Source organism: Pundamilia nyererei, unplaced genomic scaffold, assembly GCF_000239375.1.
Source record: "Pundamilia nyererei isolate P.nyererei 1_Seehausen unplaced genomic scaffold, PunNye1.0 scaffold00115, whole genome shotgun sequence".
NCBI lineage: Eukaryota > Metazoa > Chordata > Actinopteri > Cichliformes > Cichlidae > Pundamilia > Pundamilia nyererei.
Window position 1 is genome coordinate 655,557 of NW_005187516.1, and position 13,393 is coordinate 668,949.

The following is a 13,393-nucleotide window of genomic DNA, read 5'->3' on the forward strand; positions in this document are numbered from 1 at the left end:
GGGACATTTCTTCTTTTGGGGGGACATGTAGAGTAAACAGGTGGAACAGGTGTTTGATCTTCGGTGATGCTACACATCTATACTTTCAAAACCACAGAGTTGTTATTAATTGATCCTGTGTAATTTGGGTCATCTTTTAAAAAACAAATTACAAATAGACCCACCATACTACTGCAACAACAAGAGGGGACCAGCCATGACCTTATTTAAAGGTTAGTTCAAGGCATTCTCACACTGTCCTGGCTCAGAGGAAAACATCTTTAGAAAGATTAAATGAAATAACGACTTTTAAGAGGCATTAACATTTCTGTAACATTTCTGGATTTCTGTTCAAACGATTTTTTTATACTTTGTTTCCAAGGAGCCCGACTTTCTTGCCATTTCCTATGCTGGTCTTGAGCAACAGTTCACGTTTTCTGAAAGTCTTTCAAAGTTTTTCTTTGTGTCTGTTTGTTTGTTTGTTTGTTTGTTTAAGTCACTTAACACTGACTTATAAATCTTTCAAGCACAGACAAAAAATACACCAAATTATATCTTTAGGCACTTTGCTACTAGTTTCCAGTGAAAAGGCATTTGTTTACATTTCTTTAGTTTTCTAAAATTTTCTTTTGCATTTTCTTCTTAAAATGAGAGGCATATAATGGTGTTTTATGTACCAGCAAGGTGATTTTCAAAGAGCTATTAGCTGAAAGCTTAGCAGATCTCAGCATGGTGTGCAGGCTGTCCTTTAAAATTTTAAACTGGACAAGTGGAAGACAAAAGAAGAAGTGACAGGCCTAACAAACTATCTACAGCAGATTAATGCCCTTAAGAAATAGGAAAAAATCCATCAAAGACCTGACACAGCATCTGACAGATGGATCTGGACTTTCAGATGATCTATTTACTGTTCACTGAAGCCTCAGAAATGGTCTCAGTGAAAGGGTGTCTGTGAAGAAGCTTAAAAACATACCTGGATAGAAAAACACATAATAGAAAGGTATCAGTCGAGGATTGGTGACTAAGAACCAAACAAATCCAAAGATCTTTGAATGTCCTTCAAGAAGCTGGGAGAACTATTGCTGAAGACTACTTAAAGAATTGATAAGAAAGCTGTGTTTGGGGATTTCAGACTGTGCTGATGAATAAAGGCAGTCATTTCATTCAACTTTGTTAGAATTGTAAAATCTCTGTATTTTCCTGTTTGCACAGGTTTTCACAGTCCTGTACGCTAGCTTCAAACATCACATCTATATAATTTATAGATGTATTATATATAGATTTAGCAACAATTATGATTTTTGTGTTATTCTGTGAATGAATGCTGTTGTATCATCCCAAGTGACGATAACACTTACATACTAATCTTTAAAATTTGAATAAAGCACAAGTTCCAAACAGACTTTCAACAGTCCCTGAGAGGAGAAAACTACATTCTGTAGAAAGATGTTGATTCAGCTAACGTGGTAATCATTAATCTGATATCAGACAGAGTATAAAGCTCTGGATCTTCACTCAGGAACTCTTCATCCCGTCACAGAGCGAGGTATGAGAATAACACGAATTGTTTTCGTGTTTGCCCTGGCTGCTGCTTGTGTTCCTGCCCTCTGTGGCGAAGAGGAACCTCCGGTCCTCCACCTCGAGGCTCCTGCTGAAAGTCAGTCCCGCTTTGTTGCTTTGGATGACGTGTATCTCCCGGCAAATGGCCTCCTCCAAATGGGTCAGAGCCTGCGGCAGTTTGCGCAGAAAACAAAGGGACAGATAAATGATATCTTCCAAAAACTCAACATCTTCAATCGCTCTTTCAGCCAGCTGTCAGTGCTGGCCAGCGAAATCAAGGTGACAGAAGAAGAACTGAAGAGTACTGCTACTGTGTTAATGGCCAACAATGAAGAACTCAGGGGCTTTTCTGAAGAGATCAGCTCCAAGATGAACAGCATCCTGCAAGAGAAAAGTCAACTGCAGAATAAAGTGGAGGGCCTCGAGGAGAAACTGAGCAGTCTGTCACTTGGCCTTGTGCCGAGTGAACGAGCAGCAGAGATCAATAGCCTTAGGGTGAGTAACCCGTTGTTAGAAAGAAAACCTGCACTTGATGTTTCTGTAATTTGCTGAGGTAAAAAAAAAAGATCACTGCAACAGTATTGTGCAACAATAAACTCTAAAATAAATCAGACAACCTTTATGCTTTTTGGCTACTACAATAATCTTTGTTTTCCATCTATTCTCTCAGTGTTTGAATGCTGTTATACAAGCTCACAATACTATATTATTATTAACAATCATTCTTTTTTTTCAACATTCATCCCTGATCAGGAGGTGATCCAGAGCCAGGAGCAAAGCATTACACAGCTGCTGAAGGCCGTGAGGGAACTAAGTGACCAGCTCATCTACCAGAGGACAAAGATCAATATTCTAGAGGAAAAGGTAAATAATAGAGACCTCAGTAAAAATGAATGGCATCTTATGATTGTTTTGTTTGGTGGTGACTCTTCATCCATAACAAATGTGCATAACGCTGGGAAGGGTTTAGCTAACTAAGAAAATAAAATACATGATTCACCTCCTGTCGTCACTTCAGTCAGAGTGAATACATTCCACTCAAACGCAACTTTAGTTGTAATCATCTCCAAGTACCTGGCAAAAGCATCTCTAAAGCAGCAGAAGATCACACTGGGGGGTCTACCCTGTTAGCTAAGAACAGGAAATGGAGTCTACAATTCAACAAACTCACCAAAATTGGACAATAGAAGATCAGAAAAAGGTTGCCAGTTCTGATGAGTCTCGATTTCAGCTGCTGAAAGCAGCGTGAAGCTCATGAGAGCATGGATCCATCCTGCCTTGGGTTAATGGTTAGATATGGTGGTGGTGTAATGATGTGGGGGATGTTTTCTTGGCACACTTGGGGTGTTTTGTACTGACTGAGCATTGTTTGACTGTCACAGCCTACCTAAGTATTGTTTCTGACCATGTCCATGAATTATACTGTGATATGTGCGCACATACAAGCATGTGCAGCCTCCAGTCTCCAAATCTAAATCTTACTGAGATGCTGATCATCTGAGCCAGTGCTGTAGTGCTTTATACATTTCACTGAAAAAGCTTTTGAAGATTTCTACATAGAGTCAGTGAGAAGATTTTTTTCTGCAAGCCAAAGGTTTTTCTGACAATTTTCCACAGCTGACAGCCAACATGTTAGCTAGCCCAGGAGACCATTGAGAAGATGCCAGAAACCTTCAGCGCTGAAGCTCCACTCACCCCTTACCTGACCTCAGGCTCTACCAGCAGGACCAAAACAATCAATAATATGGATAATGAAGCTTAAGGTGATGTTGTAAGCGACTTAATGGTTTGATATCTGTAATGTGTTATTAAAAACCTGAAATATTCAATCAGACCTCGAATGCTCATCATTTACAAGCGTGTCCAGGATATTTCCTGTGGTTTTCAGCATGTCATTAATACAGTTTCATGAGAGAACTGTGCAAATAAGGGCTAAATGAATGCGATTGATAAATATAGACTCCGCTACTAACAATTACAAAAAAGAATAAGACCTCTAAAGATAGTTATTTATCAGTAACGGGTTATTGGTTAATTTAACACATACAGTATGAAATTGTCACCAGTCACAATATCACCACATTGTTTGATTTGTACATCCCAAATTTGTGTAATACTGTATACAAGGCAAAGAAAAGCCAAAAATCATCCTGTCTGGGAGGTGTGAGGCATTAAGTAGTGCAAACTAATTATTGTTTGATGAAGTACTCGATGAATCAGGGGAGCTCTACTTCAGAAAAACAAAATAGCGCTCCGTCATTACCGAAGGATCATTACTCATTTATTAATGAGTGGTGACCAGCCAAAAAAGGTTTTAAAAACCGTGCAAATATAAAAGCTATAAATTTAAATCCCCTCTTCTCTATGTTTTCAACTTAGACCATGGAGCAAGAGAAAGGATGGTTCAGTAAATTTTGATCAGTAAAAGTATGAAAATGGTTTTGGAGATTATGGAGGTGAGATTTTACAGAGAAAATAAATTCTCAAATTCCACATTTGATTCTTATCATCATTACTATCATTAGCATGTAATTTTATAATCTCTGTGACTAACACAGGGTGCCTGCACCCCTGTGAGCATCTTTGTCTGCATCACTTTTCATGTTTACTTGTTAAACCATGTTGGCTCTGAGCCTCCAAATCTCTCTCTCGTGCACACAGAGGAGTTCTGGCTTTGTCTCAGGAGGATTCAGTCTCTATCCTCTTCAGGCAACTCTGTCCTTCACATAGATCTGGAGGACTTGAGACAGAACAGATGCTTCATCGAATACAGATTTTTACCTTGATGGGCCAACAAGCAACTACACCATTCACCTCACGCACGTGTCTGGAAATCTGCCTGACCCATGAACAACCTCACAGGCGTGATGTTTTCCACAAAGTATAGGAACCATAACAACCATCAGGACACCAGCTGTGCCCACCAGAAAACCAGTTGGTTACAGCAGATGCACATGTAATACCCATGTTTTATTCCCATGGGATTTGCATCCCATGTGAATAAACTGAATGAGATAATAGGAATAATGAATGCTTGTTGTCTACTATTGTCTTCACAGTATGCGCTTTCTATCATTTTCTAAGTGGATGCTGGTTCAGCACCTGTGGAGACACTAACCTGAATGTGAGATATCTTCACATGAAACTAAAGGAGTGGACTGAATGTAGGAGAGGGATCCAGGGGATGTCAGGTAAGAGGCGTCTTCTTTCAAATTGACCCAGATCTCCATCTATCATGTGGCACCTCCCAAAAATCGACTTCCCCTGAATCAGACGTCCTTCTCTGATCTGATCCATTTCTATAACAGGGTCATGTCTGTTCTTAATTCAGTGCCATCTGAGGTGCTGACAATCACGGCATCCAATACTGATTTTTGTCATTGGCAGCAGCGATTTCTCCAGGTTTCCCCAAGTCTCTTGATTTTCTCATTTACTGCAGATGGTGAGAGTCTTCACAGTTTCCACAATTTGTTCACAGAGTTTTACCCAGTGTGTTACTGACCTGTCACTAATTAACATAATTAGTTGCAAAATGTTCCTCCAGCTGTTTCTTTCCGATACCACATATGCTTACAGCTTTTTCCTGCCCCGTTCCCAACTTTTTTAGAAATGTTGGTTCCATTAAATTCAAAATGAGCTCATGTATTACTTAAAATTATACATTTACTCCATATGCATACTTGATATGATTTTATTTGTGAATAAAATGGGGTTTAAGAGATTTGCAAATAATTACATTCTGTTTTTATTTATATGTTACAAGGATCAGATCATAGAGAAGAAACAGTCACATATGAACAGTTTTTATATTGGGTCACATTTACTCACTGACCCCTGACAATTTGGGAAGGATCCCTTGACTGGATCATGACATAGAAAGGAAAAAGTTGGATGCATATATGAGGCTCCACAATCTCTTCTTGAATTGTTTCTATATGTTTTTCATGCTGACCTTTTTTATGTAACAAGAGCAGCATCTAAAAGTGTCAGCTTTTGTTGTGATTAATAGGTTCATTGTTTGATATATTTGTTATTATCACAAAAATCAAATAACTGTTATAGAAGACTTTAAAAACAGGAATTTATTCACTTCTGAAATGCTAAACGCATAAATTTTTGTCACTACTGTTGTCAGAATTGTAATGGATTAAAACTGTGTTGGAGAAAAATTGAGAGCTTAATTTTGCTTTATATATAAGAGTCGTTACAGATGAAGTAGAATTGTTGGAGGAAATCCATATAATTTAACAACAGGCATCATTTTGTGGAGTTGTAAGGAAGAAAAGTTGTTCTGACATTTTGACTGGTGGGATATATAAATATAAACAGGCAAACCAAACACTAACATGAATTTGTATCAACTTACAGGAAATGGGTACACGAAGCTTTTATGGAAGGAAAGAATGTGTTTACATGTGACACATTACAGTGAGAACAATGAACTGGATGAGAGCGAGCATGAGTAAGAGTATCCTGGAATCAGGTCTGAGGACAAATGAGGAGATCCGAGGTTAGCTGAGGGTCATACATATATAATGTGTGTGTGTAGTAAATGAAGTGTCTTCAGGTGCTTGGAGAGGATGTTATGCAGTGAGATGTAAGGTACCAGGATGCAATGATACTCTAAAAGTCAAATAATATAAATATCATATCCAACTCTGTTTCATAAGCTTCTCATACAGGACATTCAGTGTCACACACACTGAAACTCTTAACCATATGATTGCCTGATTTTGTTGCATGAGTCTGAGAAAACGGTAACATTTTGGTACCTTTATAGCACACTGTTACCCTGACGCAACAAACTAATTTCTGGTAAGGGGTGGGAGGAGGGGCCAATTTGTTTGATATATCAACAAAGACCTCAAGCTCCCATAAAGTAAGGTGAATTTTTTATGTCTCCCATTAAACAAATAAATAAATAAAATCCATGCTGTAGTGATTTTAATAATTAATGTGTTTTTTGCATTATTTTAATTAAGTACATTTTAAATAACTTCAAAATAAATACATTTTAGTTGGATTTTCACATTGTTTCAGTAACAAAAAAATAAAACAGAACCCAAATTTATGCAGACAAAACAAATAAATGTTTATTTATTTATTTATTTATTTTACATGGCACACTGACTTTTGAACAAATATTTCAAAAGGCTGAACTTTTTTTCTACTGATTGGTTAGGAGGGCTCAGTAAACTCCAGAGGGCAGTCTTGTTCCATCGCGTGCAGATGACTTCACTGAGATTTGATTGCACCATGAAGTATGTCTAATGTGAAAACTGATACTTCCTTAAAAACTCACATGTGTGTTCCCGATTACACTCTGACTGCTTGTCCCACGGTCTGCTTCCACAAACAGCATTAAAAACGAGAAATATCCTCCCCTGAGATAGTGTGAGACATGACTTTGATGACAGAGGTCATACTTCTTTTATGCATGATGAGTCTAATCACAGCTGCAGGACTAAACAAATAGACAAACCATTCACACGACAACCACACCTAAACACACACACACACACACACACACACACACACTTCTTTGTGTTTTGCCATGCAGACTTGACAGTGATCTCCCTGCACATGTGTGAAGCAGCTTCTTCAGTTACTCTGCCTGCCTCTGCACACACATTAGTTTGGAAGGTTATTTTAGGCTGCACAAGCACCCTCTGCTTCCAGTGAAATAATAGGAGGAGTCAAACTCTTGCCTTTCCATTCTGCTCCTCCGTACCATTCCTCATGTCAGCTGACAGGGGATTTCCCTCTAAATAACAAGTTCCCCTTCGCTGTCTGTGCTGCAGCATTAAGTTAGACCTTTATTTTGAAACAATGGACAACAGCCCTCTGCAGGTCTTGACTGTCCCTACAGCCCCCTACCCAGACCAGCGACCCAGCACCAACGGCCTGAGGAGAAAGGTCTATGTGTTCCAGTCCAGAAGGAACTACCTTCACAACTTCATCCAGAGTGTCTTCTCTTCCATTGACCTGCGCGATCGCCAGGGTTCAACCATGGTGGTGGGGGGAGACGGACGCTTCTTCAATCGAACGGCTACTCAGGTCATTGTGCAGATGGCAGCTGCCAATGGGGTCAGTGTCACCATGTGTAAGGGCTTGCTTACCTTGTTTGTGTGTGCATGCTGGCAGGTGAGTGTGCACATGAGCAGATAACTGCATGTGTGTCAGTGTCACCTGCCCCAGTAACTTATTATCTCTTTGTCAGCAATTGTACCTTCATGTCAACTGCAACCTGTGACTTGTGCTTTTACTGTCCAAACTATAATCAAAAAGTAGAAAAAAACAAAAAAAAACATAATTTTTGATGTAATTATATTTAAAAAAAAATAATTGTAACTTTTAAATTAAATGATAAATTGCATATGGATATAAGATACTGACTAGATATTACACTAATCTCTGTTCAGTATCTAATATCCGATCTAATAATAAATATCGGAAATGTCACTTTGAAACACTTCCAAGTCCCAGAGTTCTCCGTGTCGAGGGAATGCTCTCCATCACTCCCTCTATGACCTTTTTTTTTCCTCCTCTAATAATAGGACCCTTCCCGCAAACATAATCTGAGCTACCTGGGGTCGGGGAGGTGGGGGTGGGGAGGGTATCCCCTTGTTTTAGTAGCATAACTGATCCTTTTCCTGGGAGATTAATGAAAGCAAGGCTTAAGTCTTATTGGCAGAGAAACATCCGCCACCATTACATTCAGTCACCATTTACTGATCTTTCAAAGCAAATAACTTGCATTTTAATTTGTGGGCTGAAAGGTCACCTGATGTTTATTCTATACCACATTAGCACTGGTTTGCATGAAATACTACCTAACCACTTAGCCACTTAACCTAACCAGTTGCTTTTTATTTTCTCTGCCGACATAAACACCTGACACTTTAAACGCAGCACACGTCAGGTGTTTGGAACACATATGGCCTACACAAGTGTTCCAGATTAGATCCAAATTTGTCTGCTAATTGGGCCGGGTAAATGATATAATTAGAGGGATTTAAAATACACGTACACATGATAGAACTTGCTCTTGGTGTGCCGCAAGTGCCGTTTGTGAAATAAAATATCCTATTTACTTCTGACAAGACCTGTGACAAACCTGATATTTACTGCTATTCTCACCCCTGCCTCACGCTGATATATCAAGATACGTATTTTTCTCACCCAAGTAAAAAACGCCTATGTGACTTTTCCCCAGGTGGGTCGTCTGATCATTGGACACCACGGGATAATGTCCACGCCAGCCGTCTCCTGTATGATCAGGAAATGCAAAGCCATCGGAGGCATCGTTCTCACTGCCAGTCACAACCCCGGTGGACCTGATGGAGACTTTGGCATTAAGTTTAATACTGCAAATGGAGGTATGGTAACTTGAGAGAAGAAAGCATGCAGTCGCAATGGCCAAGTGCAAAATAGTGATACAGGAGAAGTCAGGCATTTAATAAGGCCTCATTCGGATATGTGGCTCAGACACAGAGAAAATGTGATGCTTGTATTGGCACAAATCTGGGACAAAGTTCAAACACATCAAAACAACACACAATATTCAGTATCGCTATTCCTGTCAATAGAAGATTTTTCTACTGTTACAATACTGCAATTTTACACTGTCATCATAAAACCAGGCTTCTTCTGCCTCATCCAGGCCCAGCCAACGAAGCAGTCACAAACAAGATCTTTCAGATCAGCAGGACCATTGAGGAGTTTGCCACCTGCCCTGGACTACAAGTGGATCTGACAACTATGGGAAAACAGACCTTTGACCTGGAGAACAAGTTCAAGCCATTCACAGGTGAACTAGAGCATTAATGTTAGTCTCTCATTCATCATCGAAATTAATGAGCATGCGGGGGGGAAAGGGATATGAGGCTAGTTATATGACTGACCAGATATATTCTTTGCAGGTACAATTACACATATTGTCTTTTTTCTTTGTGAAAGGCATATTGTAAGTGTATTTATGTATCTCTTTCCCTGATGATGGATAGAGTTTTGTTTCTGATTTGTGCAGTGGAAATCGTAGACTCTGTGGAGTCCTACGCTAACATGCTGAGGAACATCTTTGACTTTGCTGCTCTGAAGGAGCTTCTGTCTGGCAAGAACCACTTCAAGATAAGACTGGATGCCTTGCACGGAGGTCAGAGAAAATGCTCTCATAATTAACTCATTTATTGTATAATGTCATAGCTATATTTGCACGCAACTCCAGCAAGTTCTTTAACTCATTTGCTTATGAAGCATGATGCTATTCAAATCTATATGATTTCCATATTTCTCACATTCATGTCAGCAACGTAAAAGAGAAGCTTAACAATATTACAGCAAAATGGAGATAATAATGAGATAAATGTTTGAGGCTCTGTTCTATTCTGGGAGAGGTAACATTGGGTTGTCAGATCTGTGACTTTACTCTCATTAGATTACTAAATCTATTTTGAGCGTCCCCAAACACTGAAACAAAACGTCAGGGCTGAAGCACTGTGAGCCTCAGTTTTCTCCTTGTTGTTGTTTTAAAATACTTTGTGCTACACCAGATCTGCCTAGTTCATCTTTGTCCTCTCTCACCTGTCCGCTCTGCAGCGGTAGGACCCTACGTGAGGAGAATACTGTGTGTTGAGTTGGGTTGTCCTGCCAGTTCTGCCATTAACTGTGTCCCTAAGGAGGATTTTGGAGGTCAACACCCAGATCCTAACCCCATATACGCTACAGATCTGGTTGACAGCATGCGAGACGGACAGTATGATTTTGGTGCAGCATTTGATGCCGATGGGGTGGGCTTACCGAGTTATTATTTCTGCTTTTTACTTGTTTGTTTGGTTTTTTTCAAACATTACAAGAATATATGTAATATAAAAATGCAGCTTCAAAAGACATTTCCTTGGGCCTGAGAAACCTCTTTCTGCTTTCTAGGACCAGAACACGATCCTTGGTAAACATGGCTTCTTCGTCACCCCATCTGACTCCGTGGCTGTGATTGCTGACAACATTTTTTGCATCCCGTACTTTCAGCATGCAGGGGTGAGAGGTTTTGCTCGTACTATGCCCACAAGTGCGGCATTAGACAGGTAAACGTGTGGCCTGCTTTTCAAATATCACCATCAAAACAAACTGCCTTAGAATACTCTTTCATTGTATTTCCTTCAGAGTAGCCAAGGCAACGAAAATCGAGCTATATGAAACTCCCACTGCCTGGAAGTTCTTTGGGAACCTCATGGATGCAGGCATGCTGTCTTTGTGTGGAGAGGAAAGCTTTGGTACAGGTACTGCGTGTCCGTGCCAAGTAACTAAATCGAAGAAGACGAGGATTCTGATTCTGGGCTTTTGTTTTATGTTTTCTCAACACTGTCAACCTAATTCCACTTCACGCTTCAGGAGGAGACCATATTCGTGAGAAGGATGGGCTTTGGGCTGTGCTGGCATGGCTGTCTATCCTGGCCACCAGAAAGAAGAGTGTGGAAGATTTAGTTAAGGACCACTGGCTAAAATATGGAAGAAACTACTTCACCAGGTGAGATGTGGACACACTAAAAAAACACCGTGTTATTACTGAGGTTATGTGATAACGTTTTTTTATTTTATTTGTTTGCTTATTTGTTTGTTCTAAGAGGCTGAAATATAGTTAAGCAGAAATTGTGTCACTGATACAGATGAAGCTGTAACAGGTGGGTCGACGAGACATGTGAAGACACATGTAGAACATTACTGACACCTAGTGGAACATATGTGGTATTGCACTGTATGACAGAACATTTAACATGAGGATATTATTAGTAGTAATATTAGTATTAGTATTGTCTGTACTGACTCACTTTTGATTACAAAATATTCATTATCAACACAAATTAAGCCACATCACAAAACATATGTAAAATAAGGCATCAATAATCAATAATAAGTACCTGTTAGTTTATTATTTATTTATTTATGTAGCCTTTTTTTTCTCATTAGATTTTTGTTTCTACTCTTTACATTTTGCCCAGGTATGACTACGAGAATGTAGACATAGATGCAGCATGTGAAATGATGGAGGATTTGGAGATCACAATCACCGACAAGACCTTTGTGAGGCAAAGATTTGCTGTGGAAGACAAAATCTACCAGGTGGAGAAAGCAGACAGCTTTGAGTATGCAGACCCGGTAGACGGCACCATTTCCAGGAACCAGGTACATGAAAAACACTGTGGTGCATTTTTCTGTAATGATAGTCTTGCGGTATACACAGATGCATAATGTATGCGATCTGTCAGCATCAGAGCCTCTCAGCTGTGTTTGCAAACCCTAAAAAATGTATCTCAGTCTGCGCTGGGCTGTCTTCACTGCAGGGGCTGCGGATAATCTTCTCTGATGGTTCTCGAATCATCTACAGACTCAGTGGGACCAGTTTTGATGGGGCAACAGTTCAAATCTATCTCGACAGCTACGAGAAAGAACACGTTTTTGGGGATGCACAGGTGGAGTATCTAAAAGTGAAAACTGCATTTTGACCAGAACAGGCAAAAAAGACAAACCTTTGAATCACTAAGCAGAAACTCTTTTTAAATGAAATGTAGCGCTGTGTGGTGAAAAGGAACAGTGTTACTGCTCTGTGGTTGTTTGGATGATTTTACATATGGCAGCAAGGTGCATGAGTCTCTAATTGTGCCATCCTTGTTTTGGACAGGTGATGCTGGCACCCCTTGCCACTATCGCTCTAAAGATTTCTCAGCTTCATCACAGGACCGGTCGAACTGGTCCGTCTGTCATTATATGATTCCTTATTAATTGACAAAATAACGCTCTTTTGTAAGTTTTTCCATCCTGTTTTTTTGTGTTTGTGTTTGTTTTTTATAAAGGAAGTCTCAAATCCAGTTGTAGCTACATATGATGCAAAAGTGTGCAGTTGAATGAAATTAAATGTGATATATTAAACAGCGTTTTTGTTTTTGGTTCGGTTGTGGCATGCTTTGGTGCTTTTTTATGGCAGATGATATTACATCTACTTTACTTTGTTTCAATTTTGCTTTTGTTAACTGTCATTTTCATTCTCACCAGTGAGGCCCTGGCTAAAATCTGCAAGATTACAGAAAGGTCAGCGTTTTTAGTAAAAAAAAATTGAACCTATTTGAGCATAATGTTTTCATAAAGTAGCACTTTCACTTCCTCAGTGAAACTCTTTAAAAAACAGCATCAGCACTGTCTCTTTTTAAAAAATCTTTTTCTTTTTGTACCAGTTATTACTGAAGACTACTTGACATGTGCAGTTGAGAAACTTAGAACATGACAGCAGCAGGTGCTGAGTTTAAAAAGAAGGAACGGGCTGTTTCCTGTCGTTAATCCTCTAAAACCGTCATTTGGATCATGCGTACCCCTTAGTTTAGGGGAATAATAACCTGAAATTGAAGTTGAGTGCGTGGGTGGGTGCTTGAGAGTGAGTGACGGCTTTCCAGCTCGTTTGACTCTGTTGAGTCTGAAAATGACAAAAAGCAACAAGTCAGCATTTAAAGACTGCTCCCAAGAAAACATCTTCTAAAGATCTTTTAGTTTCACTGTGACAAGGGTCCTCTCTTTTTCTTTTTTTCTTCTTTTACTTCACTATCTGTAAGTACAACTTATGCTGATACCTTTTTAGTACACCAACAAAGCAAAAACAACAAAGGAAATTTTTAAACTGCAAGAAAATATTTTTTCAAATAGCTTATCCATATCTGGTGAGTGCACCACATAATTTCCATCTGGACGGCAACAGCACGAGTCCACAAACATCTGCCCCAGTTCTGTGATCACTCATGCCCTTTGAAGTACTGTCCCTTTCTGTCTGGTTTCATCTCCATAATGCACTGAACCTGAAGGGGAACAA

At 39.5% G+C, this 13,393-nt stretch overlaps 2 protein-coding genes across 2 annotated transcripts; both read left to right on the plus strand.

Moving 5' to 3' along the window:
* Positions 1-1,527: 1,527 nt before the first annotated feature.
* Positions 1,528-3,354, plus strand: LOC102204314 (angiopoietin-related protein 3-like). The gene is made up of 3 exons (XM_005742018.1): positions 1,528-2,034; positions 2,293-2,403; positions 3,157-3,354. The coding sequence occupies exons 1-3, from the start codon at positions 1,528-1,530 to the stop codon at positions 3,193-3,195; spliced, it is 657 nt and encodes a 218-aa protein (XP_005742075.1). The 3' UTR covers positions 3,196-3,354.
* A 3,887-nt stretch (positions 3,355-7,241) lies between these two features.
* LOC102203747 (phosphoglucomutase-1-like) lies at positions 7,242-12,464 on the plus strand. Its single transcript, XM_005741918.1, has 11 exons — positions 7,242-7,626; positions 8,756-8,918; positions 9,203-9,349; positions 9,569-9,694; positions 10,138-10,328; positions 10,468-10,622; positions 10,702-10,817; positions 10,930-11,065; positions 11,538-11,721; positions 11,880-12,008; positions 12,218-12,464. Exons 1-11 carry the CDS (start codon positions 7,369-7,371, stop codon positions 12,305-12,307), a joined length of 1,695 nt encoding a protein of 564 aa, XP_005741975.1. The 5' UTR covers positions 7,242-7,368; the 3' UTR covers positions 12,308-12,464.
* The last annotated feature ends 929 nt before the right edge of the window (positions 12,465-13,393 follow it).

Excerpts from the sequence above, each read along its gene's own strand:
- LOC102204314 (XM_005742018.1), top strand. The coding sequence starts at position 1,528 with ATGAGAATAACACGAATTGTTTTCGTGTTTGCCCTGGCTGCTGCTTGT. Across the intron at positions 2,035-2,292 it reads CAGAGATCAATAGCCTTAGG|GAGGTGATCCAGAGCCAGGA; the intron begins GTGAGTAACCCG and ends ATCCCTGATCAG. Across the intron at positions 2,404-3,156 it reads TCAATATTCTAGAGGAAAAG|CTGACAGCCAACATGTTAGC; the intron begins GTAAATAATAGA and ends AATTTTCCACAG.
- LOC102203747 (XM_005741918.1), top strand. The coding sequence starts at position 7,369 with ATGGACAACAGCCCTCTGCAGGTCTTGACTGTCCCTACAGCCCCCTAC. Across the intron at positions 10,329-10,467 it reads CAGCATTTGATGCCGATGGG|GACCAGAACACGATCCTTGG; the intron begins GTGGGCTTACCG and ends TCTGCTTTCTAG. Across the intron at positions 12,009-12,217 it reads ACGTTTTTGGGGATGCACAG|GTGATGCTGGCACCCCTTGC; the intron begins GTGGAGTATCTA and ends TGTTTTGGACAG.